The following is a 26,203-nucleotide window of genomic DNA, read 5'->3' on the forward strand; positions in this document are numbered from 1 at the left end:
TAGATTGTTTGTGGGACATTTCTGTATTCACCTACACACACACACCCAGTCACTACACTTTACAGCGAAGCTCTTTGAAATAAGTCGGCTTTATGTGTCAGCCTGGCTCAGCGGTAGGACTCTCATGTCTGAGTCAAAAGGTTGTGGCCTGGCCAACAGCCCTCCAAAAAAAATTGGTCGCTCACTCCAAGGCTGTTTATGGGACACTGGTGCGCACAACCGGTTACAAAAATACACAGTTAAACCACTTTTAGAGTATATCCCGTGAAGCGCTTTAAGATGTCGGGACGATGTGATAAGCGCTGTATCCAATGCAAGGGATTATTATGAGTGTATATCGCTGTAGGGCGGCATATCCAGTCCGTGCATTATCATTAATAAGTCACGAGTGGGCAATGTTACCTCACAATGTGAGGAGATGCATCACAATTTATTCACCACATTGCTCCCGAGGTGTGAAGGTGAGAGCAAAAATAAAGAACACGAGAGCCTCGTGGGTTTGCGCGGCCAAGAAATGAAGTTTGATGTCAGGTCGTTATTGTGATAGCCAATGGGAAAGTGTATTGTTGCTATTATTACCATTATTACTTCCCCGGCAGCAGCCCAGAGTTATTGGGCGCTTTGTTCGACGGTGCCGATGTCGGTGCTGCCCTTTAACGGGAAAGGGCAGCGCTTCCCCTCTGTTGAGAGTTGCACAACAGCTCAGGGCTGTGAATGCGCTTCCGCGACGCATCTGCTTCCCAGAGATAAGGTCTCCTCCTCCCATCTCAGTCACTGCAGCGGCGGCGGCGGCACAGCCGCACAGGGGGGGACATGGCAACCAGCGCCAAACTGCTCCGCATCTCCCTCCAGCACCACCACCACCACCACCACCTCCTCCTCCTTCTCCCCACTCCCACTCCCCGCGCCAACCCGAGGACTGTAGCGAGGACGAGGACCTGCGCCGCCCGGAGAGGGTATCAGCAGGTGAGGGGGCTCCAGGGCACACCTGCAGCCCCGGGCATCGCCTCTTACATGCCCGAGGCAGCCTCCTTCCCCGGGGTCAGGTCCTACTCGGATCTACTGGACTTCGCCATCAGAGATCCTGAGAGGTTCTGGGGCGCTCTGGCCCGGGAGAGGCTGCACTGGACCAAACCCTTCGAGCGGGTCCAGGACAGCGACTTCGGGAAAGGCTCGACCTCTTGGTTTCTGGGCGGACAACTCAATGTGTCAGGTACGAAACTTTCCGATCCCCATCACAGCGACGTGGCAGGTCATCTGCACTGTGCCACTCAAAGTGAAGGGAAGCATCTCTCCCTCTCCTTCTCCCTCTCCCTCTCCCTCCCTCTCTCTCTCTCACACACTACACTACACTGATCAATAATCTTTCTGGTCATAGTGTCCCATCGTATCAAATTTTTTTTTACTGTAAACTGGAACTTTGCTACTCTTGCAAAAGGCAAAAGGACTTATTGCAACACAGAAGGTCACACTTGAGAAACGAAACTAAAAATCTTAAGGGCTTCAAAAAAAACAAGACTTTTGTTTCCAAGCCGGTGACTATGAAGTTGAAACTTAAAAACAGTATATTTCAGCGTAAATGATGTGTGTGAGTCCTGTAGTTCAGTGGTGGAGAGCACTCGCTTTGCAAGCGAGAGACCTGGGTTCAATTCCAGGCAGAGGGCGAAACTTTGGGCAAGTTTCCTTACTCCACACAGAGCCTAATAATAATCCCTCCAAAACCAAAAACATTAATAAATTGGTCATTTTCAATCTACGACTGTTTGTGGGACATTGCTGTGCGCAATTGGCTGCCGCGTTCGCCCACAAATATACAGTCAATTCACTTTACAGTGTGTTCTGTGAAGCGCTTTGGGACGTCCTCCCGACGTGAAAAGCGCTATATCAAATCCAAGGATTATTATTATTATTATATATATTAGCGCAACTATTTTTGATGAAATATCTTCCATTTAAAAACAAACCAGCGTCCTATCCCACCTCCCGTTTGGAGCAGAGCTGATCCGAAGGTTTTATTCTTTTATTTTATTTTATCTTACCCGCCAGGAAGTCAGGGAAGGGCTGAAACACAACAACGAAAAGAACAAGACTACATAAGGATGAACATGATCTGTCTGGCTGTACAGGGCGTGTATCTGCAGGAGAAAGTAATAGTAGTGTTTGGCAACACACCATTCATTTACGAACAAGTTTGACCAGCTGACGTAAATTGTGTTATAGCACATAGTTAAAGCATTTATGTAATCTTGGCGAAAATGATGTACTCTTGGTGAAAGCCCAAAAAAAGTTTGGCGGAACTTTTTTTTGGCATAAAAATCGGTGGCTGCTTCTTTAACAGAAGTTGTTGCCATGAAGACAAACATTAGTCATTGTGGTCGCAGAGTGTAGGAAAAAGTGTTTAATAAACTGCGCAATCTATTTCAGTAAAGTTGCAGGGAGATGTTGTAATCACTCCTGAATGTGACAGAGCAGCTTGGACAACTCAAAGTGCTTTCACAGGATTGGCTTTAATGCAGGTATTTTTGTAGGTAAATATTTTGTGCATGCATGGGAGAGAAAGGGAATAGATGGATATGGAGGTAGGGAGGGGGAATTAAGATAGGCGGAAGCTCATGTGGCATATAAACACCAAATGACCTGTTTAGGTGCTGTAGATTCTATGTCAGTGTTTCTCAAATGTGGCCACTGTATGGAGGGCATGCATGATAGTGTAGTTCTCGTGCATGTTGAGCCCATTGCTGTGGAAGCGGCGGCTGGACTTCAGCTCCCAGGGAACGCCGTTCGGGGCAGGTAGCTGGTTTGGCGTGTAGGCTCTCTCCTTTGCTTTCTAGTAATGCTCAAAGGATGACAATTGGGAGTGGCTGATATTTATGCAGTGCCAATTATAATACCTCACTGCTGCCCTACTGTATCTGTCACCTACTGTATTTTAGTTACACAGTTTCCAATTGAGTTTGGTTTTGAGTGCGAATATTTCACCCACGCCAACTTCGGCAAAACTGGTCTGAAGATTTTAATGCTGCCGTTGTAGCCTATAGAGTTTCAGTGCCATTCTGGGAGAATGTGGTTTAACTTCATCTTAGTTAATTAACACATCATTTTGTTTTGCCCATAAAATATACAGTCAATTTACTTTATGGTATATTCTCTGAACGCTTTGAGACATCTCGCAGATGTGATAAGGCGCTATATCAAATGGAGCAAGAGAAATTCATTACAGTGGTAAATGACATCACAGGTAGGGTAAGATTTTTCCTGAGCAAAACACGGCTTCCCGTATTTGTTGCTTTATTATTATAACACTGAATATTTCCCCAAGTCGTTTCGGTCTTTACCTTTATGGCTCAGATGTATTGAGTACATTTCCCACATTGATTTCACCATTACATTGCAGCAGCATATTAATGTTTTAGGAAATCATATCAGTTGATTCATTTTATTTTTACTGCAAGGCATATAGAGGATACAAAAGCCTAGACCCAGGTGACATTTCTCCCCCAGATCTCTAGTTGGATATGAATGTAAGTTGTGATATTTGGGAAGAAGCAGCAAGGTGGATTTGTGGTTATCAAAGGCTATGTGTTTGAGAGTTGAAAGATTGATTTCACTATCACTCTCCACCCCAAAGTCAGCTTCTCTTACATGAAGGCCTGAATTAAACAATTATGTCCTGCAAGCCTGGTACTTGACACTGGATGTGTACCTCTGAAATATAATACTTTGGATGAAGAAGGGTCCGTAGATCTTTTGATCTCAGCCTTTCAGAGTACAACAACAACAACAACACAACCACTTGCGTTTATATCATGCACTTCACACAGAATAGCATCTCAGAACAATTAACAATGGTGGAGCTTGGCATTAAGACAGGGAGAATGATGGAAAGGAAATATCTTAAGGTGCGATCTGTAGCCGGGCAAAGAGGTGGCAAGGCGAAAGGATTGATACAGGGTCTTCCAGAGTTTTGAGCACAGTGGTTGAAAGCACAGTCACTGTTGGTGGACTGGAAGGGTTGAGGCATGTGAAGAAGACTGGAGCTGGCTGAGTGATGGGAGTGGGGTAATGGTACTCCTGAGGAGAAAGGTACTATATAAGTGTAATTTTGTATTGTACTGTAATGGTAGGTTTGAGAGATAGGGACGTGCTAGGGTATAGTCCTCTGGTCCTCCCATTGCAACAACCAGCTTATATGGGTCCTGGCCCATTCTTGAAATTATTTACCCTCTGTAAATAAATACTTCCTAGTGTCTGTCCTGAAAGTGTCCTTTGCATCCTTAAACCTGTGCCTTCGCCTTCTTGCTGTAACTGAAAGCATTGTGCTGAGTTTACTTTTTGAATCATACATCTATAAAATCCAATTTGAGATAGCTTGTTCAAGGCTAAAGAGCCCTACCTTATTTAATCAATCTTTATAGATCATCTCTGAATGGCATGCAGAGGATAGTTGGATATGAATGGTAATGTGTGGCACAGGCTATATGTCAAATCTTGTTGGCAGAAATGGTTGCTGTGATTGCTTTCAAAAACAGTCACTACAATTGATAATCACTGCATTGGCATTAAATGATATCTTTCTTCAAAGGTTATCATTAAACCTTCAGTATTTACGTTTATTTGTTCACAGTGAACTGCTTGGATCGACATGTAAAGGACTCCCCCAACAGAGTGGCTTTGATCTGGGAACGGGATGAACCAGGGACTGAGTTGAGGATCACATACAGGTACAATCTTCACAATGTCCATATCCACACGCTTGACTATATCTGCACAAGGCTCTGATGTGAAAGTCAAGTTTGGCCTCAATGTTGGGAATTTTTTTCACTCCAACACAGTGCTTTGGGGAGGTGCTGTGCTTCGATGAGACGTCAGCCAAGGTTCTGTCTGTTCTGTCTGCCTGTTCAGGAGGACGTTAAAGATCCCACTATTCGAAAAGAGAAGGGAGTTTCTCCCGGTGTGCTGGCCAACAATCCCCCAAATAATATTGATCGTTCATTCCTTGGCTGTTTGTGGGACATTGGTGGGCACAATTGGCTCTTGCATTTCCTTACAAAACACACCGTCATTACATTTTAAAGTAAATCCAATGAAGTGCTTTGAGACATCTCAATGACTTACATTCGGATGCACTGAATTCATCACTGTTACTACTAGAAAAGCAGGAGCTACTAAATGAGGTAAGAATACGGAGAAAAAGGGCTAAGGTTTCTTGATTGAAATGTCCAATGATGGACTTAATTTCATTTACAGCTGCGAGCAGGTCTATAGTTAAAAAAGGAATACTCTCTTTTGTAGGGAACTTCTGGAAACTACGTGCCGTATTGCCAACACCTTGAAGCGACATGGTGTGCAGAAGGGGGACACAGTTGCTATATACATGCCCGTGTCCCCTGTGGCAGTGGCTGCCATGCTTGCTTGTGCCAGAATCGGTGCTATTCACTCAGTGATCTTTGCTGGGTTCAGCAGTCAAGCGTTGTCTACAAGAATCAATGACGGTATGTGAACAAGGTGTTTTATTTAGAGGATTCCCTAGAACGTTTATTTATTATACATTTCAATAGATTTTCCATCAGAGTATTATTAAGCCCTGTGTTAAGACTTGAGCTCATAGTCTAGGCTGACTCTCCAATGCAGTGCTCGGGGAGTGCTGTATTGCCAGAGCACCTGAGTTCAGATGAGATGTTGTTTCTCCTACAACTAGGGCTACTCTTGAAGGCTTTGCATTCCATGAAATGCTCCAAACCCACCTGCAGGAAATCAGCAGGGTTGAAATATTGATCTGTTTTGCAGCAGTGTATCATTCTATTTGTCTTCATTATCCAGCACAATGCAAGACAATCATCACCTGTAATCAAAGTGTCAGAGGCGGTCGCATTATTGAGCTGAAGAAAACTGTAGATGAGGCAGTAAAGATGTGTCCAACAGTGAAACGTGTCTTTGTAGAGCAGAGAACAGAAAACAAGGTTCAGATGAATGACATTGACATACCCCTTGAAGAGGTAAGTAATATTTAAAATTATACTTGCTGTTTAAACTTAAATCACGTAATAGCATCTGATAACACTACTGGGAGGAAATGAGGTGAGGCTAGCAACTATAGGGGATGGGCACCGGTATGTAGCAGTAGAAGGGATCATTGTGATATTATTCAAGATGACAATCCTTGCACTTCAAAGTAACTAATTGTGCAAAGATCCTTGAGATGTTTTGATGTGATAAGGCATGATTGTATATCAAATATATCCTTCACAATATATCCTTTGAAGCACTTTGAGACTTCTCAATAACATGATAAGGCGCTATATTAAATATAAGGATTATTATTGTTAGGTTCAAGTATTATATGGAATAAACTAGAACAAACAACGGTATAATAAATGAAGACAGGAGATTTCTTTTCCACTGTATATTTCCCCTCTTGTACTTCCTCACCATATTATTAGATAGAACAACTTGCATTTGGATACAACAACTTGGATAGTGATGTATATAGTGCTTCATTCAATGTGATTGTTTTGAGGTGTTTATTTGTAGCTTCTTTCACCCCACAACTTTGGCTGCTCTTGAAAGGAGTCCTGACAGCTTGGTCAAATGACTCAAATAAACACGAGTTATAATAGACCACATAGAATGTTTGCCTACAAATAATAATCACAACCCTTACATTTGGTATAGCGCCTTTCACGTCAGGAGGACATCCCAAAACATTTTACAGGATATATTGTAAATTGGAATGATTCTGTATATTGTGGGCGAATACATGGTCACTATACTTTACAGAAAAATTTAGTGAAAGTCCTTTGAAACCTTTTGATGCCATAATTGTAGATTATGGATTTAGAGTAGGACTACAGAGGTCCTGCTCCTGAACCAATAACAAGAATTATTGTTATAAATTATTATAAAAATGAAAGAAAAAAATGGATAATCCTAATCCAAATACAATGATTATTAATAAGGTGGATGTATCACAACCAAATCCATAATTTGACTCAGGCTCAAGCCAACCTGACTCGAAACTGGGGCAAGTACAAGCCATTGGCAGGCAATGTGCTCCTCACTCTCTGGAACGGTAATTGTTACCCATAAATATACAAGTGAAGTCAGGAAGCTTCTTAAACATCAGCAGCAAGACAAAGCTTGAGAGGTGACTTGTGTGTTGGCTGTTTTACAGGAGATGAAGAAGGAGGAGGCAGTTTGTGATCCTGAGCCCATGGACAGTGAAGACATGCTCTTCATGCTGTACACCTCTGGAAGTACAGGACAGCCCAAGGGCCTGGTGCACACACAGGCTGGCTATCTGCTGTACACATCTATTACCCACAAGGTAGCCTAGAACAGAATTTTTTTTCTTAACAGTATCCTGGATTGCTTTCACGGGCCGGAGGGGACTTCCTCCTGAAGTGAAAGACACTATATACAAGTAAATTTGTATGTAAATTTATATTGTATTGTAGCACTTTTGCCTCTGAGTCAGACAGTTGTGGGTTCAAGCAACACCATGTCAGAATGTTGAGCTCACCTGACACTCCAATGCAATACTGGGGTTGTAAAGAGGTGTTGTACTTCAGATGAAATGTTAAACTGGGATCAACTTCTGGCTAGGGTCAGTTTTATTGCTAGTTATTTGCTCCCAACGTGTAACATAAGTTGTTTTCTTTCAGTATGTGTTTGAATACCAGCAAGGTGATGTTTTTGGCTGTGTGGCCGATATTGGATGGATTACAGGACACAGTTACGTGGTCTATGGTCCTCTCTGCAACGGTGGTACCTCTGTACTGTTTGAAAGTACTCCAGTCTACCCACATCCAGGTGAGCAAGTGAGATATTACATAGAAAATTAAGACACAGAAGTTTATGCTGTTATTGCAATTAGTACATTAACAGGAAAACTGAAAAACTTACAATATTTCCCATACGCCACCCCATCCCTTAGAACCACTGTCCTATAACGTTACCTCTTGTACAACCACACTACAGTTGTGAACCCTAAAAGAAGAACGATTCACTAGGAATTACTAAGCAAAATTCATCTGTGGTGAATTTTCAATTGTGGATTTAGAATAGGACTACAGAGGTCCTGCTCCTGAACCAATAACAAGAATTATTGTTATAAATGATTATCAAAATGAAAAAAAAGGATAATCTTCAGAAATTAACTTTCCAATATATCGATGTGTTGTAAAGTATATTGTAAATGTCAAGCATTCTCATGCTAGTAACTGGATTGGCATTAATCCAGCTCTGGGAGGCAAAAGCCTAGCATTACTGTACTGCACCTCTATTATGTTTTGTTTAATCAGGTAGATATTGGGAGACTGTTGAACGGTTAAGAATCAATCAGTTTTATGGTGCTCCAACTGCCATCCGCCTGCTGCTAAAGTATGGAGACAGCTGGGTGACGAAGTATGACCGATCATCCCTGAAGGTTCTGGGCACTGGTAAGCTTCTGCAGTTTTTACATTATCTATTCCCTTAGGTGTTAGCTTCCAGTGCTTCCATTCTCTCGGTGAGCCACATGGAGGAAGAAGCTTTCGTGAGCCGACATGACGCACGCTGGTTACAGGGAGTTGTTTTTTTTGAGCTCTGAACAACAATTAATGACTCATGTTGTCATCTATGCATTTTAATCCCAGTATGGGGTGTCAGCCTGGCTCTATTCCCTCTGTCTCTCTCTTCTGAATCAGAACGTTGTGGGTTCAAGCCCCACTTCAGGCCTTTGAACTTGTATGGTTTAAACTGATATTCCTGTGCAGGCTGGGCGACAACAACAACAACAACAACAATAAAATTACACTTGTAAAGCGCCTTTCACGTCAGGAGGATGTCCCAAGGCACTGCATTTTCAGAGCTGCTGTCATTTGGTTGAGACATTAAACTGAGCTCCCATCTGCTTATTCAGGTGGATGTAAAAGATCCCAGGGAACTATTCAAAAAGGGAATATCTCCTTGTATCCTGGCCAACAATCCTTCGGGAAAAATTGGGCATTAACTTTATGGTGGTTTGTTGAACATTTCGGCGCTCAAATTGGATGGCGTGTTCGCCTACAAATACTGTCACCTTCGCTTTAAAATAAATCCTGTGAAGTGCTTTGAGATGAGCTCCCTAAGTGAAAGGCGTGATATCAAATGTCAAGATTATTATACCAATAACACTGTGATTTGGACATTAACCCTCTGCTGATTCACCCCAGCATCTTATTTGTCTCGAGTTACTGCAAACAATTATTCCCTAGTTGGTTATACATATATCCATAGTAACCCGCAGATCAGAGTTCAGTCAAACTTTGAAATACAAGTTTTGACTTATTAAGTGGCTTCACCTGAGATTGTCACTGTTCCCCTCCCCAGAGATGCTCTTCACCAGTCTCAACGTGATGTCTAGAACATAGAGAGGAAAGTAGCGATTGATGGGAGTCGTGGGATGGGATGAGGTTGTGATATTGATGGGATCCATGAATATTTTCATGTGTTAGACTATTCCTCCCAACTTAAAATAATAGCATTGATATTGGGAAGGGGGAATGTGTACTGTAAGCCTGGGAAACTCACTTGCTGTGCGCAATTGGCTGCCGCGTTCGCCCACAAATATACAGTCAATTAACTTTAAAGTGTGTTCTGTGAAGCGCTTTGGGACGTCCTCCCGACGTGAAAAGCGCTATATCAAATGCAAGGATTATTATTATTATTATTCTTAGACAATGCATTTAAGGGCACCTTGATTTAACCAGTCCTTTTATTCTTGCAGTTGGAGAACCTATTAACTATGATGCCTGGCAGTGGTACTGGAAGGTGGTGGGAGGAGAACGATGCACCCTCATAGATACCTGGTGGCAAACGGGTGAGAACCACTGTGATATGTTTAGAAATTAAGACAGGAGCAGCTCAAGCCATACTTGCTGAAACATACACTTTGAGGGTTATCAGTGAGCTGATTAATGCCCCATCCAACCTTCACTATTGAAAGTCGAAACTCCCCCAGGTACCACAACCATCTCTGCCGCCAAAAAACCCAAACCCGTCTGCTTGAGCGCAGATGGTGGAAAACTGGCCTGACAGTTCACCGCCACTATGGCTCGAGCATCCCCACAGCTACCATCGTTCTTTGAAATGGCCTTCCACTCCAACATCATCTTGGAGGCTAAACACAACATTAAAATCCTTTTTTCCACCACCCATTACCTCTTCCGTGCCCCCACTCAGGCCTCCTCAATTTTCGTATCAAATGCCGAGTGCAAGGAGGTCATGGACTTCTTTTCATCTAAAATACTTAACATCCGCCAGGCAGCCTCATCCACCTGCCTCTTGTCACCCACCACCACACCCTCTCTGTCCCTCTCACTCTTCCCATCATCTGCTCCTACCACCACCCCCATTCTACATTCCCCATCTCTCCCTCCTCCCTCACACCCACCATCACCTCCATGAAACCCACCACCTGCTGCCTTGACCCCCTTCCCACCAACTTGCTGGTCACCCAGCTCCTCCTCCTCTGCCACTTCTGGCTGACATCATCAACCAGTCCCTCTCCTCCGGATCAGTCCCTGCCTCCCTCAAAACTGCTGTCATCACCCCCTCCTCAAAAAACCTTCCCTAGATCCCTCAAAACCCAGCCCTATTTCTAACCTGCTCTTCCTCGCAAAAGTCCTTATTGTTTCAATCAATTTCGCGCACACCTCTCCTCCCACTCTCTCTTCGAACCCCTCCAGTCCGGTTTCCGCCCTGCCCACAGTACAGAGACTGCGCTTATGAACATCACAAACGACATCCTCTCTATCTGTGACCAGGGCTCCCTCTGCCTCCTTGTCCTCCTGGACCTCTCTGCCGCGTTCGACAGAATCGATCACGTCATCCTCCTCCACCACCTTTCCTCCGTCATCCAACTCAGTGGGACCGCACTCGCCTGGTTCGAGTCCTACTTCACAAACTGCCAGCAGTATATCTGCACAAATGGCTTCTCCTCCTGCTCTCACCCGGTTACCTGCGGGTACCCCAAGGATCCATCCTTGGCCCCCTGCTCTTTCTGATCTACATGCTCCCCCTTGGGGATGTTATCCGCAGACATGGGGTACACTTCCACATGTATGCAGACGACACCCAACTCTATTTTTCCACCTCTCTTTGTGACCCCCAATCCCCTGATGTTCTGTCAGCACTGCCTGTCAGACCTCAGGGGCTGGATGAGTGCAAATTTCCTTCAGCTGAACGTTGACAAGACGGAAGTCATACTCTTTGATTCTCGTCAACGTCTAAAATCTCACGGCTCTTACCTCCTCCACCTACCTGACCTCCCCCTAAAACTCTCCAAACCCGTACGCAAACTTGGCATCATGTTCAACCCCCAATTATCCTTCCTCCCCCATATCCGGTACCTCACCAGCACCGCTTTCTTCCACCTCTGACGCATTGCCCATCTCCGCCAATACCTCTCCCCAAAAGCCGCTGAAACCCTGGTCCATGCCCTTTTCACCTCTCAGCTGGACTACTCTAATGCCCTCCTCGCCGGTCTCCCATTCACTACCATCCATAAAATCCAAATCATTCAAAACTCTGCCGCCCGCATTCTCACCTGCACCAAACTCCGCTCCCCGATTACCCCAGTCCTTGCCAGACTGCACTGGCTGCCTGTCCCAGAGAGGATCGACTTCAAGATCCTCACCCTTGTCTTCAAATCCCTCCACTCCTCTGCACCCCCCTACCTCTCTGACCTCCTCTCTCCTCAAAACAGTACCCGTTGCCTTCGTTCCTGCAGGTCTGACCTCCTCATGGTCCCCCGAGTCCTCCACTCCACCCTCGGCAGCCGTGCCTTCAGCCACTATGCCCCGAGGCTCTGGAACTCCCTTCCTCACTCCTTTTGCCTCGCTCCTTCCCTTCCTATTTTCAGGTCTCTGCTGAAGACCTTTCTTTTCGACTGCCCTTTGGTCACCTTCCTCCCCCTCCCCCTGGCTTGGCCCTGGGATCCGTTACTGTGAAGCGCTCTGAGACGCCGTCCGGTGTGGAGGGTGCTATATAAATCCAAGTTGTTGTTGTTGTTATTCATCATTAAAACTCAATATGCACAGATTTCAGACATGGCAACATTGAGTTCTGCCTGTTAGTCTCAAAGATGTCATGAATCTGTTTAAGATTATGGTACAACAAACTTCATTCATACTGTGTCTTTCATTGTAAAAGAACATCTCAAAGCTCTTTGCAAAATGAGAATAATTTGAAATGAACTGTTATTTAGACAGTTAATTTGGATCAGCAAAGTCCCACAGAACCAATGAGATATTTCGATTCAGTTCAATTATTCTGAATTGTTCGGGGATTGAATTTGAATGAGGGCGGGATACAAGCCAGGGTAGATAGGGAAGACTCCCTTCTCTTCTTGGGAATATTGGTGCAGGATCTTTTACCGTTATTTAATAGCAGATGTGGACAGAAAAAGGTTAGTTTGTTATTTCTCCTCATGGCTTTCCCAAATGAGCATTGGTGAAGGCCAGAATTGGGGAAGGTGGCTGGTGCCACAGTGTCACATCTAACGTTTATTCAGACTCGAAGAGCAGATTAACATTAATCGAACCCAAAGGACAGCCAGAAAAACCAAAAAATCTATTTTAATGGCAAGAGGTCTGACCCTTTGTTCCTAGCTGAGATCCTGGCACTGATAATGTGCTATGGCCAGTTGCCAGTGGAACATTGGAGCCACTTGCTTCAGGGAGACGTGTACATTCCTCAATCCAGGAATGATTTAAATTCAACACTACAAAGGCTTTTATTATGCGAGCATATTACCCTCGCCGAAAAAGGCATAGGAAATGCACTAAAATAAGAAATGGTGGTAGCAAACCTCAAAAATACATCCACAAATTGTATTTCATATTTACTAACGACGTCCTCTCTATCTGTGACCAGGGTGCGCCTCCTTGTCCTCCTGAATCTCTCTGCCACGTTCGACGCAGTCGACCACGCCATCCTCCTCCACCACCTCTCCTCCCCCATCCACCTTAGTGAAACCGCACTTGCATGGTTCAAGTCCTACTTAGGCAACTGCCTCCATTTTATCTCGGCAAATGGTTTCTCTGTTTGTCACCTCCCGCCTGGAGAACTCAAACGCACTCCTCGCGGGCTCCCCAGCTCCCCTATTCAAAAGATCCAGCTCATTCAGAACTCTGCCGCCCGCATTCTTACCCGAACCAAACTCCATACCCACATCTCACCAGTTCTGGCCATCGACTTCAAGATCCTCCCACTTGTGTTCGAATCCCTTCACTCTCTGATCTCCCTACTTCTCCGATGTCCTCACTCCTCATTCCACCACTCGGCGCCTCCGCTTGACTGGCTCGGAGTCAGGCTCCGTTATTGTTAAGCGCTCTGAGACGCTACCCTGTGTGGAGGGCGCTATATAATTGCAAGTTGTTGTTGTTGTACTAGCAGTACTGGAAATTTATACAAGCCAGGATCATAGAAGTATTTGCATCATTATTATCAAGATATCATCAACCGCAAAATATAAGATAGACTAAACTAAAAATTCTTAATTGCAGTTGGACTCTCTTGTGAAAATAACAGTTATAATTTTGTCATTGGCAATGTGCTTTGTGTGTAATGTTGTTTTACTGTAAAGCAGGAAATGTTGCCACATTTTTCAGACTTCAATGGAAAATGACACAAGACACGCAGTGGTTGATGAAATTCAATGCAGGGAAATGTGAGATTGTCCCCTATGGATCCCCCAAAATAGAATATTTTCTAAATGGAAAGAAACTAAGAACTGTGGAAGCGCAAAGGGATTAGCAAATCACTAAAAACAAGCTCACAGGTCCAAAACGTTATCAAAAAAGCTACTGGAATGTTGGCCTTTATCTGAAGGAGCCTTGATTATAAAGGAGAGGAAATGATGCTTCAACTATGTCAATCCTTGGTCAGACTCTACCTGGAGTACTGTGTCTGTGTTCAGTTATGGGCCTAAAGGAAATAAATAAAAAAATTGTCAGGACAGGTTGCATAAACTTGGTCTCTATTCTCTTGAGTTGAGAAGGTTGAGCTGTGTTTTGATTCAGATTTTTTAAACAATAAAAGGATTCAATAGGGTAGATACAGAGAAACTATTTCCTCTGGTGGGGGAATCCAGAAAAGGGGGCATAATCTTAAAATTAGAGCTGTGCCATTTAGGAGTGACATTTTTCAGCCAAAGGATAGTGGAAATCTGGAACTCTCTCCCCCAGAAGTCTGTAGATGTTGGATAGATATTTGTTAGGTTAGGGTATTTAGGGCAGGTAATTGGACAAGGTACAGATCAGCCATGATCTTACAGAATAGTGGAACAGTCTAGAGGGAATGAATGTCCTCCTCCTGTTTCTAGGTTTATGTGCTGCTGGCAGATGGGGGGAAGCAGACCAGGATTGCACATTGCAGATGTGGGGTTGGATGAATAATCTGGAATTTTACCTTGATTGTTTTGGGGGATTGGGGAGTATCTATTGCAAAACCTTCCTCTGGGAGATAGAATGGGTTCGGGGGAACTTAGTACAGTCCATGGAATATGCAGACCCAATGGAATGAATGATCTTTTCCTCAACCCAGGCTTTCTTTTGGTCTTAAACTAAACTAAATTGTAAAGTGGAAAATACTTCAAAATTCTGATTTTTTCCCCTCTCCAAATGGCCCTTGTGGCATTTGTTTGCAGTTCTGTGTTTTTGTTGCTTGATGGCTTAGTAAGAAAAAACAGAACGCATGGAACCCAAGAAGAAAATTCAGGTCATCAAGCCCTCTCCTTCCACAAAGCTCACCATCATTGTGGGCACCACCTCTCCACACTGAGGTCGAATTTGCAATAATCCCAATTTGGGTGAGGGAAGGAAAATAGCCAGGACAACCAGAAGAAACTCCCTACTCATCTTCGAAATGGGGGCATATGATCTTTTAATGCATATCTGGATCACAAGGTAGATGGCGACAGAAAGTAGGGCTGGTTGCTTGGGAAGCGCAAAAAAACATTACAGAGCCAATTACAATCTCCCCAGTGTTTTTTTTACACACTTTGGCTTTTGGACAATAAAAGATCCCATGACACTACTTGAAAAGAGAAGGGAGTCTCTCCTGTCCTGGTCAACAATCCCTCAGATAAACACTGGTCATTCACTTCATGACTATTTGTGGGACACCATTGTAGCTACCACATTTGCCTACAAATACACAGCCACTAGACTTTACAGTAAATCCTGCAAAGTACTTTGAGGCATCTTGGTGAGGTGATTAGGCGCTATATCAAAATGCAAAGAATATTATGGTTATTACATCTTACTTTGCCTTTATCAATAGAGACGGGTGGAGTGTGTATCGCCCCACGACCTTCAAAGAAAGGAGCAGAAATTCTGCCAGCTATGCCTATGAGACCTATGTTTGGCATCAAACCTGTTCTAATGAATGAGAAGGTGAGTCTAACTAGGGTTTAAGGAATCATTGGAATAAATAGGTGATGATGAAAATACAATAATACAACTTAAATTTATATAGCTACTTTTATTGTACTATAAATATCTCAAATTGTTTATGAGATATAATTGATTAGACATGAAATTGGGAATATTATTATATAAGCAAACAGGCAGCTAATCATTGCCAGCAATGATAAATAGCAATGTGGTGCAATGTTATGCAATGTTCAGTAATGTAACAACATCCAATTAATTTGAAGTTCCAGGTAAATTTGGATTAGGAGGGGAATATAAGTCAGGAAACAGGATTTAACCATGAAAGAGACATCATTTTTCTTTGAAATATTGATTTCCCGCCATTTCCCTTTCAATCACAATACAGGTTTTGTGAAGCAGAGGTTTCTAATATTTGTTGTGTCCGAAGAAAGGGAAGCTTGTCATACATGGGCCCATTCTAACTCACTCGTAGAAGTGAAAAATGTCACAAATAGTTTTCATGGAGAGGTGCATGGTCCTAGTTTCCTAGTATCTTGACAGAGGAGGATAATGAGCAGGGTGGGTGGCGGGGGAGGGAAGTTCACCAGTGGTGGAAAATTGGGGAAACTAAGAAAATACTGGTTTCACGCTGCAGTACAGATTGACTTACAAGTGAAAGTGATGGAATAATTCACATATATTGACTGTGCACATTGCACACTCTCCAGCTGTTCCTTTTCCACAGTGCCTTGTGTTTCTGCGTTGGGGATAAGAATAAACTGTGAAGCTCCCACTTGGTCTAGTGTTATTACTACATGGGTTTATTTTTGTCAGGGCAGTTAGAAACATAACAGGTGCTTTAAACCTACATATTTATGTGAAGCAACTTGCTCTGCTTTCCTGAACACTTTGTGTAGTTATCTGGAAGGTCTCTTGATTGGGGATTAATGTTTGAAATGTGAAGCCCCAACAGCCTTGCAAACATCAACATGCCTGAAAGTTGGCTCAAACACTAGCTCCCTAGATTATATTAGAAGAGATAAATCTCACATGGCTTTAGCTCTGGACATGCTGTTTGCTTCTGCATTTTCTCAGGTCGCAGATTAGAAATATATCAATACTGACAGTCCATGAGGGAGTAGAAGTTTGGATGAATCTCTAGCCAAATTATTAAAATATATGCAGGAATTGATTGAGATCATTCTGGAGACTGAAAGGATACTGGGAAACCGGTGATAAACCATTCCATAGATCTGAATAAATCATGTATATATACTGTATATGTATATTTGTGCCTGTACATTTGAAAATAGGAAGTAGCCTCAGTCCATCTGTTCAGTGATTGCAAATAATTATAGTAATAATAATCCTTGAGTTTGATAAAGCATTTCACATTGGGAGGATGAATCAAAATGCTTCACAGGATTTACTGTAAAATACAGGTATTGTGTATTTTGTAGGCAAATGTGACACCCAATTTATACACAGCAATGTCTCACATACAGTCATGATCTAAATAAACGGTTTTATTTTATATTTTGTATTGCTTCTAACAAATCATTAACAAATAGATAAGAATGGTTCTAAGATATGGCCTGAAAAAGGAAGTGGCCAAGACTATTTTGATTGTGCATTTGTTGGGGTCTCCGGAGTCCCACAAGTCAGAGTGATTCAGTTTTGTTATGGACTCTGGGGTCTGTCTTTCTCAAAGAATGTTCACCATGCATGCAAATGTCTTGACATCATTGTGTAAAGACTTTGTTGTGATGTTCACTTATCCAGTGATGATAGATAGAGCATTGGCACTAACTCCTTCATGTTTTTACACTCCTTTTCTCAGTACAGGAACCCTAGAGCCACCTGAACTCCCAAGAACTCTTGATAAACAAAACTGATCATTCACTTCATGGCTCTTTGTAGAACACTGCTGCGCGCATATTGTCTGCTTAGTTTGCCTCCAAAATATACAATCACTACACCTTACAGTATATCCTGTGAAATGCTTGGAGATGGTCTCTCAACTTGAAAGGTCCAGTCTCAAAATGCAAGGATTATTTAAAAATGTTGATGTATCTTCCTTTACTGACTGGCAACGCTAGGGGAGTAAATGGTTACACATGTTAATGCAATAATGCTGTTCCTTGTCATGATCAGTCATTAAACGGAGAGAGGTGCCTGTCTTTTGTTCTTTTGTTCAAACAGCTATGGGAACTGAGGTTACTAGAGCTGTTGTAAAATAAAGAGTAGTTGTTTGAGTTTGTCTTTGGTATCAATGTGACCTACATTTACATTCGCCACTTTTTCTTTTCACTTCTCTTAAAGGGGAAGTGCATCCATCTTAATTGCCACATAATCATAACGTCACCAGTTGAGTCTTTTGCTGTTTCCATAGAACAGATGTCAAAACTGTCAACTAATCCTGATAGACTGGATTAATTTGATTTATACCAATGTATTTTGACTAATGACGATAACAGGCAGATGTCCTTGTATCCTCGTGAGTGGTTCCTTTACCTGATGAGCTTTAATCAACTCTAGTTACCAATGTCCCTTCCTGTGCAGGGTGGACGTATGGATGAGAATGATACATCTGGTGCCCTGTGTATTGCACAGTCTTGGCCTGGCATTGCAAGAACCATCTATGGGGATCATCAGAAATACCTAAATTCATACTTCAAAAGGTTTCCAGGTAAGTCTGGAACAATATAGAATTTGGGAAAATGTTTCCAAATAAACCTCCTGCAGTAACAAGCTCTGGATTGCTGTGAAAGCATTGACTATATTTGCTTGAGTTGGGAGCAAGTTGATAGTCAGTGACTTTCCCTCTCTTTTCTGTTACCCTCACCCGTGGGAAGTGATGGTGGGGTGGAGTGGGAGGGTATGGGAAATATCAGGAGCTGGAGTGAGATCTGTTCACTTTGTGCTAGGCATGGTTGTGGCTGAGGGGGGAAACCTGTCAGTGGTGTTTCTCAGCTGTCAGGGGAGACACAGCAATAGGTTTTCTGTGTGAGACACTTTGAGATGGTTTCCTGAGGTGAAAGGTGCTACATAAGTTGTCGTTGTTTTCCTTTGCTGTGTTTAGAAGAGGTAGAGTGTGCGGATAGTTGAACTGTGCTTAGCAATTTCTCGAAGCAAAGAGGCTGAGATCAGGAACTCAAGAGCAAGTGGAGACATTGAACCTATATCTCTCCACTTTGGGCACCATTAACAATGTCCACCACTCCTCTGGCATCATTCACATCACCAAATGTTGAATCATATTTTTATTTTTCAAGTTGTCAAATGCAGTTTAATTCAGTGACATCGCATTTCAATATCAATTGAAGGTTACTGTAAAGTAAAAAGGATTTTCCACTTTTAGTTTATAGCAAATAAAACAAACTTTGTTGTATTAGTTATTTCCCCAGATGCACAATTTTTTAAACAAGGCAATATGGTGATGAACACATGATTGATTTGGTGATTTTTGATCTGGATAAGAACTGAGAATACACATGACCTCGTGCTAATTGACTATTCAGTTAGCACTCAGCAAGGACTGAAAAAAACTACACTCATGTTAGGAGGCAGGAGTTCAGTTCAATAGCTTTATAGATGCCATGAATCAAGAGAGTAAAGTTCAAGTGCATCATAAAAAAACAACACAAGCTTGAGAATAAATTCTTGCTCTTAACAAAAGACTACAGTAATTATTCTTTATGACAAAATTCAAGCAATTAAACAATTTATCAGTTTGAGTGCTGGATGTGGTAGAGACAGTGGGTTAAAGGGCAGTTAAAATTTTAAAAAATCCTTGTTTTAATATCCAGAGTCTTAGAAGGCAAAATCAGGGAGGTTATGTTGAACTTGTGCCAGAAAAAATAAATAAATTTGGTCACTCAATCCACAACTGTTTGTGGGACATTGCACAATTGGCTGCCGTGTTTTCCCCACAAAATACAGTTAATCCACTTTACAGTATATTCTGTGAAGCGCTTTGAGACTTCTCAATGACATGATAAGGTGCAATATCAAATGTAAGGATTATTATTATTATATAGTTATATTATTGTGTAGTTTTGGGCACCCTATTAGTGCTCTGAGATTCTTCCCTGTGGAATGATGGAGTGCTATATAAATGCAAGTTGTTATATTATAGAAAGAATATATAAAAAACAGATAAGGTGCTGCATAAATTCACTGGGATGTTGCTATGGAGGAAGATTTCAGTTACGAAGAGAGCTTGAGAAGTTAGGGCTTTTTTCACTAAGACTGAGACCTGATGGCATATCTTCAAAATTATGATAGGGAGCAACACAGACAGGATCTGAGGCTACACCTAACCAATCAACAACTCAATTGGCACCAGGGATGCTGAGGAGTGTGATGCAGTGAGGAACAATGGTAATTGCAAAGCATATTACTGAAGGTGTAGACAGGCAATTCAGTCACATCTTTGTCTATCTGTTTTCAGGCTATTACTTCACGGGGGATGGTGCATACAGGTCGAAGGATGGCTATTACCAAATCACTGGCCGCATGGATGACGTGATTAACATCAGTGGACATAGACTGGGGACAGCTGAGATAGAAAGTGCCCTGGTAAGGCCACTCCATGAGTAACCTCAGTTTTCAATGGGATAAAAAACAAGATTACATTTGTATAGCGCCTTTCACGTTGGGCGGATATGCCAAGGCGCTGGACAGTGTAAAGGATTTCAGACCCGAGCTGGGGTCGGGGGGGAGAAGGGAGGGGAGGGGGGGTGACCGATGGCATGGTCGAAGAGGAGGGTCTTGAGGTGGAACTTGAAGGAGACTAAGGAGGCGGTAAAGCAGAGTGATTGGGGGATGGAATTCCAGAGTGACTGAAGACTCTCCCACCAATGGTGGGACAAGTGGGTCGGGGGACGTGGAGCAGGCCAGAGGCGGCTGAGCGGAGGGAGTGGGCGGGTTAGTAGGGGGTTAGGAGGTCACAGAGGTACGGTGGGGTGAGGCCATGGCGGGCTTTGTAGCTGAGGACCAGAGTCTTGAACTGGATCCTCTGAGGTTAGGAAGCCAATTAAGTCGGGCGAGAATGGGGGAGATGGGGTCACGGAGTTTGGTGTGGGAGAGGACACGGGCTGCAGAGTTCTGGGTTATCTGTAGCCTGTGGAGGGAGGAGTTGGGAAGGCCGACAAGCAGGGCGTTTGCATAGTCAAGCCTGGAGGTGATGAAGGCACGAACAAGTGTTTCAGTGGCCTGAGGGGTGAGGTAGTGGCGGAGTCAGGCAATGTTACAGTGGTAACAGAGGGAAAAAGCAATTGTTGTGTACTATGCACAAAGCAAGTTGTCTACTGTACAATATAAAAGTCTTGATTCCATTTCTGCCACTGGAATCAGTCAGCCTTGTTATCATTCTCTATGTATTGAAGTAAACAGGTTGTTTCTTCTCTCTGTTTGGCTAAGTTATATTGTCTGTGACATGTTGTTCTCTGTCTTACTGTTTCTGGCTTTTTCTCCAGAATCCTTGCTTTATCTTCATTTTAGTCACTTTCTTTCCCTCGGTCCAAACACATTTCCCAGCATTTCATTATTCTTTGAAAATCTGAGCTCTGATGTACCACTGCTTAACTCATAACAAAGGGATACAACAATAACGCAGTATATCACTGTATCTTTTAGTCATCAGCAGGGCCAAGAGAAAATTGCAGGGATTTTTTTAAAAAATTGCAAAAGAATTGCAGCGAGTTGATTGGTGCTATTGAAGTATGTTTTACTGCCAACCCCCCTACATTTTTTCACTTTATTGATTAAAAACTAAACATAAAGAAATAATATATATTAGATTGTTGCAAAAAAAACATTTAAGGCTTTCTTTAATAAAAACTGGGTTGGAGGGGACGGGGGAAACCAGCGCTGGACTGAAGGGCCTGGAGATCCGCNAAAAAAAGCATTGCTCACCAAGCGTCCTGACTGTGGGGCTACAGGAGGTCACCTGGCTCTTAGGGCTCGTCACCGCACAGAGACACAGAGAGATACACACTCACAGACACAGAGAGACACACATTCACAGACAGAGAGTGAGACACACACTCACCGACACAGAGAGACACACACATACTCACAGACAGACACCCATACTCACAGACAGACACCCATACTCACAGACAGAAAGAGACACACACATACTCACAGACAGCGAGACACACATACTCACAGACAGAGAGAGATACACAACTTGCACATATAGACAGGAGAGAAACAGATACACTCACACAGAGACACTCACAAACACACACAGAGGAGAGATACAGATACACTTACACAAAGACACTCACAAACACACACAGAGGAGAGATACAGATACACTTACACAAAGACACTCACAAACACACACAGAGGAGAGACACAGAGTAAACTTCATTTTGTTACTGGTTTTTAGTGGAGGGAGCTGTTTATGGCGGATTTCGCGAAAAAAATTGTGGCCGCACTTTTCTACTGGCCCAGGTCATCAAAAAACAACCCTTCCAAGTCATAAAGCACCTAGTATTTATGTTTATCAACTGACCAAGTTTCTCAAATGTATCTTTTCATTCGACTTCAGCTACATTCCTGGCATTGCAAACACCTTGCTGAAGAATGCAATCATATTTGTGCTCTGCTTACACCCTGTGAAAAGCACCACATTTTTCTGATCAGTTTTGTTTGAACCATTCATTGCTTACAATGCAACAACTTCAAATTGAACTATCTTTGCTGACTCGGAGCTGTATTTTAACCCAAATCCAAGAAGTCAAGGGTCAGTGTTAATCAACTACACCACAGATCCAGAGTCCCCCTCTTTTCACAACCCTTTGCTCTTTCTGTTTCTCACTCTGTTCTATTTCTTATCCTTTTTCCTGCCTGTGCAGCTCTTGTGTGGAGGACTGTCTGCTCTACAGCCACACCCCTGGGTAACCAGAAAACTGCAGGAGAAAGTATTTTGGTAACATTTACATTTTAAGTTGGGTAACATGACCTGGATCTTCCTTTTCATCACCAGTGGTAAAAAGTCACTCTTATTGTCTCTAGTGCTTTCTACAGCATTTTAATGATAAGACTCCACTTTTCATAAGGGAGACAGTAGTAACACTACAAATAGGGAAATAACAACAACTTTCATTTATAGAGCACCTTCATATAGAATAGTGATTTGGAGGGAGTGATTTACAGTGGCAGGGTCCCAGAGGGAGATGGAAGACAGGGGAACAAGGGAGGTGACTATAGGCTTGGTTGAAGGAGTAGGTTTTAAGGCAGCATTTGAAGACAGATAGAGAAGGGACAAGGTGGAGAAGTCGAGGGAAGGAGCTCCAGAGGTTAGTACAACAACAGCAACAAGATTACATTTGTATAGCCCTTTCACGTCGGGAGGACGTCACAAGGCGCTGGACAGAGTACAGCATTTCAGACCCGAGCTGAGGTTGGGGGGGGTAAGGGAGGGGAGGGGAAGGGGGGTGGCCGATGGCATGGTCGAAGAGGAAGTGGAAAATACAGCTTGATTGTCACTTTCACTACCCCTTTACCTGGTCGGTTCATTAACCCTGTCAGGAAAATGGTTTGCCTGATGATGTGCACAGTAGTAATGTTCAGTCAATGTGCTGTGAGTAATGGGGTGAATCATTGGAAGTACTGCTCTGTTTCTCAATTTTAACCCGATCTTGAGATTTGTTTGTAATAGTGCTGAGTAGAGCAACCGGTCATCACAAATGCTGATTCTTACAAACTTCCCTTCTCCTCTCCCACACAACTGGACTTGACTCCTCAGTGGGAGTGTTGAATTTGGAAAGCTTAAGCCTTAAGTCAAAGAAAGCTTAAGTCAAAAATAGAACCGAAAATAATGAAAATCGTTGTAATTGATATAATGCCTATAACACGAAAACATCTCAAAGCTCTTCACGGATAATTGCTGTCAAGAGTAGTGACTATGTGTTTGTAGCAAATCAATACAATCTCAATACACAATACACTGAGGCGTCAAGACCAGTTGTGTGGGAGAGGAGAAGGGAAGTTTGTAAGAATCAGCATTGTGAGGACCGGTTGCTCTACTCAGCACTATTACAAGCAAACCTCAAGATCAAGTTGAAATTGAGAAACAGAGCAGTGCTTCCAATGATTCACCCCATTACTCACAGCACATTGACAGAACATTACTACTCTGCACGTCATCAGGCAAACCATTTTCCTGACAGGGTTAATGAACTGACCAGGTAAAGGGGTGGTGAAAGTGACAATCAAGCTGTTATTTTCTAGAATTGTAGACATTATACATGTTTAATCTGGTAAGTATATCAATATGAACATTTAACACATGTTACACATAATGAATGAATTATATTTAAGCAAACCTACCAATACACTAAAATAACGTCAAAATATACAACTTGTTTATTTTCTCATGAACAAAACATATTTTGCTGTCACCGTTAATACCAACAAATCAGTGCAAAATAAAATCACTGTTTTATGGTGTACAACACTGTGGGATTCACCAATGATAGCAATTATATAGCACCTTTCATATAGGGCAATAATGTCTCATATCGCTTTATCATGTCTTGTTTGCTAACACTACAGATATTTTATGATCAAATTGTAACGTAACGAATGCGGGGTGAAAAATGAAACATTGTATAACAGATTCGAAATGATATTACAGTAAACATGTTATGAAATATCGCATTTGTTGCGTGTTAGTGGTCAGTAAGTGATGGGAAATTTGGCGGGGATTGCCTTAAGCAGTCGAGTGGCTGATTGTGACAACACATTTCTGCTGATTTGTCTTCAGGACGAGCATCCTGATGTTCCAGAAACTGCGGTCGTTGGCTGTCCTCACCACATTAAAGGAGAAGGTGGGTGTCAGCAGCAGGAAGAGGACATTTATTTTTAAACCCATAAATACCATTCACATCTGATTCCAGGTTCAATTATAATCCAATAAGTTATGGTTCTTACTCTGGAAGCTGGTACTCTTGTGGCATGTTTGGAGACAGGGCTGCGTGTTGTCATCATGTAGTCATGTTGACTTAAACTCTTGGGCTAAAAATAAACAGTATATTAGCTCAATTGGAAATTGACCAGTATACTTACTAAAGAATCCTGTTAGAAATCTCTGAGTATTACACCTCATAATGAGAAAAAATAGGAAATCTGACAGAAACATAGCTTTTTTGGCTGCTCTCTTCATAATGAGAAAAAATGGGAAATCTGACAGAAACATAGCTTATTTGGCTGCCCTCTTCTGGATTGTGATCTGATCTCATCGTTCAGCTCTGCAAAGAGCCAATGCAGTGTTGGGACCACTTGGTGTCTCTAGTGATTCGCTGCTCTTTTCTCTTGGATTGTTAATACAAATCGGGGTAGAACCTGTGCAAAACATGCTGCAGTCTAGTTTCCGATACAGCGTTGATTGATTTTTATCCATCCATCCGTCCGTCCGTCCGTCCATCCATCCATCCATCCAAAGATACACGTCCCTGCCCTGACCTGTCTCTTCTGTATTTTCTTTCAGGTGCGTTTGCCTTTGTGGTTCTAAAGGACACCATTTCCAAGACAGAACCGGCCATTGTTGAAGATCTCAAATCTATTGTGGCAGCTAAAATAGCAAAGTATGCTGTTCCTGATCAAATTCTGGTGAGTTCTGGTGGCTTTTAGGTGCAGCTGTAACACAGTCAAACATGCTTCACTTATTACCAGGAAAGATATCATCCTCCGTTTGTTGGATTCATAATTGGTCGTTATTTTTGTTGCATGTTATTCCTGCCTCAAATAATCACCTGAAAATGAAGGTGCTTTCACCACCACAACATAAGGTGGCATTGGCTATAGAAAAAGGATGACATATCTTGACTTTAAGCAGGGTGTGATTGAAAATTGGGTTGTTTGGGGTTGAATTAAATAATGCAAGTTGTAAGAAGTCTTCCAGTTTACAAAATTCGGTAACCCATGAAGTACAGTACTCTGATTTTCCTGCACTTTGTGTCCAAGAAACAGAATATCAAAACTTCCAGTTGCTCCTTAAATAATAATAATCCTTGCATTTGATATAACGCATTATCATGTCTTCGAGATGTCTCAAAGTGCTTCACAGAATATACTGTAAAGTGAATTGACTGTATATTTTGTGAGTAAAACGAGGCAGCCAATTGCACACAGCAGTGTCCCACAAATAATCCTGGATTAAATGACCACATTATTATTTAAATCATTCCCACCCTCTCAGGCAGGCTGAAAATTGGTGAGCAACAACGGTGGAGCTGTCTGTGTAACTCTTGTCCTAATTTCAGATTGTCAAACGACTTCCCAAAACCCGATCCGGGAAGATCATGCGGCGAGTGTTGAAGAAAATAGTTACAGATCACCTAACCAACCAGGAGGACCTGAGCAGCATGGGGGACCTGAGCACCTTGGATGATCCCATGGTGATCAAAGAGATCGTTGAAGCTTATAAAATATTTAAAGAACATTGAGTTGAACCAGCCAATAAATTGGGGTGTGTGTAGCTCTATCGATCATGTTGCCTAGTATTACCTGACACATTAGCACTCTGTACTCTCTTAATGCTTAGCATTGTATTTAATATAAAAAGATTATTTTTGATCAGCCCAATGTCTGATATATGCCAGAACTTATCACCATGCTTAAGAGTATTTAAACCGGAGTGAGAGTTCCATGTGTGTCAATGTTGCATTCAGATTCAGTCCAGTTGGACCAGTTCTAACCTTAGAATTGATTCTCGAGCTGTATTCATTTTTTCACCCTCCCTCAATTTCCTGCCTGATCTTCTCCTGAAGACATCGACTGGAGTACAGTGC

At 42.6% G+C, this 26,203-nt stretch overlaps 1 protein-coding gene across 1 annotated transcript; it reads left to right on the top strand.

Annotated features, from left to right (window-relative positions):
- The first annotated feature begins 787 nt into the window (after positions 1 to 787).
- LOC103179202 (acyl-CoA synthetase short chain family member 1) lies at positions 788 to 25,991 on the top strand. The gene is made up of 14 exons (XM_007894341.2): positions 788 to 1,213; positions 4,625 to 4,721; positions 5,293 to 5,492; positions 5,821 to 5,996; positions 7,172 to 7,324; positions 7,662 to 7,809; positions 8,301 to 8,438; positions 9,746 to 9,838; positions 15,304 to 15,416; positions 17,958 to 18,084; positions 19,849 to 19,976; positions 24,178 to 24,241; positions 24,901 to 25,022; positions 25,676 to 25,991. The coding sequence occupies exons 1-14, from the start codon at positions 814 to 816 to the stop codon at positions 25,856 to 25,858; spliced, it is 2,142 nt and encodes a 713-aa protein (XP_007892532.1). The 5' UTR covers positions 788 to 813; the 3' UTR covers positions 25,859 to 25,991.
- Positions 25,992 to 26,203: the final 212 nt, after the last annotated feature.

Source organism: Callorhinchus milii, unplaced genomic scaffold (genome assembly GCF_018977255.1).
Source record: "Callorhinchus milii isolate IMCB2004 unplaced genomic scaffold, IMCB_Cmil_1.0 Scaffold3, whole genome shotgun sequence".
NCBI classification, from domain to species: domain Eukaryota; kingdom Metazoa; phylum Chordata; class Chondrichthyes; order Chimaeriformes; family Callorhinchidae; genus Callorhinchus; species Callorhinchus milii.

Bases quoted from the DNA above. Each gene is read 5' to 3' on its own strand.
- LOC103179202 (XM_007894341.2), top strand. From the start codon at position 814: ATGGCAACCAGCGCCAAACTGCTCCGCATCTCCCTCCAGCACCACCAC. The intron at 8,439-9,745 runs GTAAGCTTCTGC...TTATTCTTGCAG, and splicing joins CCTGAAGGTTCTGGGCACTG to TTGGAGAACCTATTAACTAT. The intron at 18,085-19,848 runs GTAAGTCTGGAA...ATCTGTTTTCAG, and splicing joins ATACTTCAAAAGGTTTCCAG to GCTATTACTTCACGGGGGAT.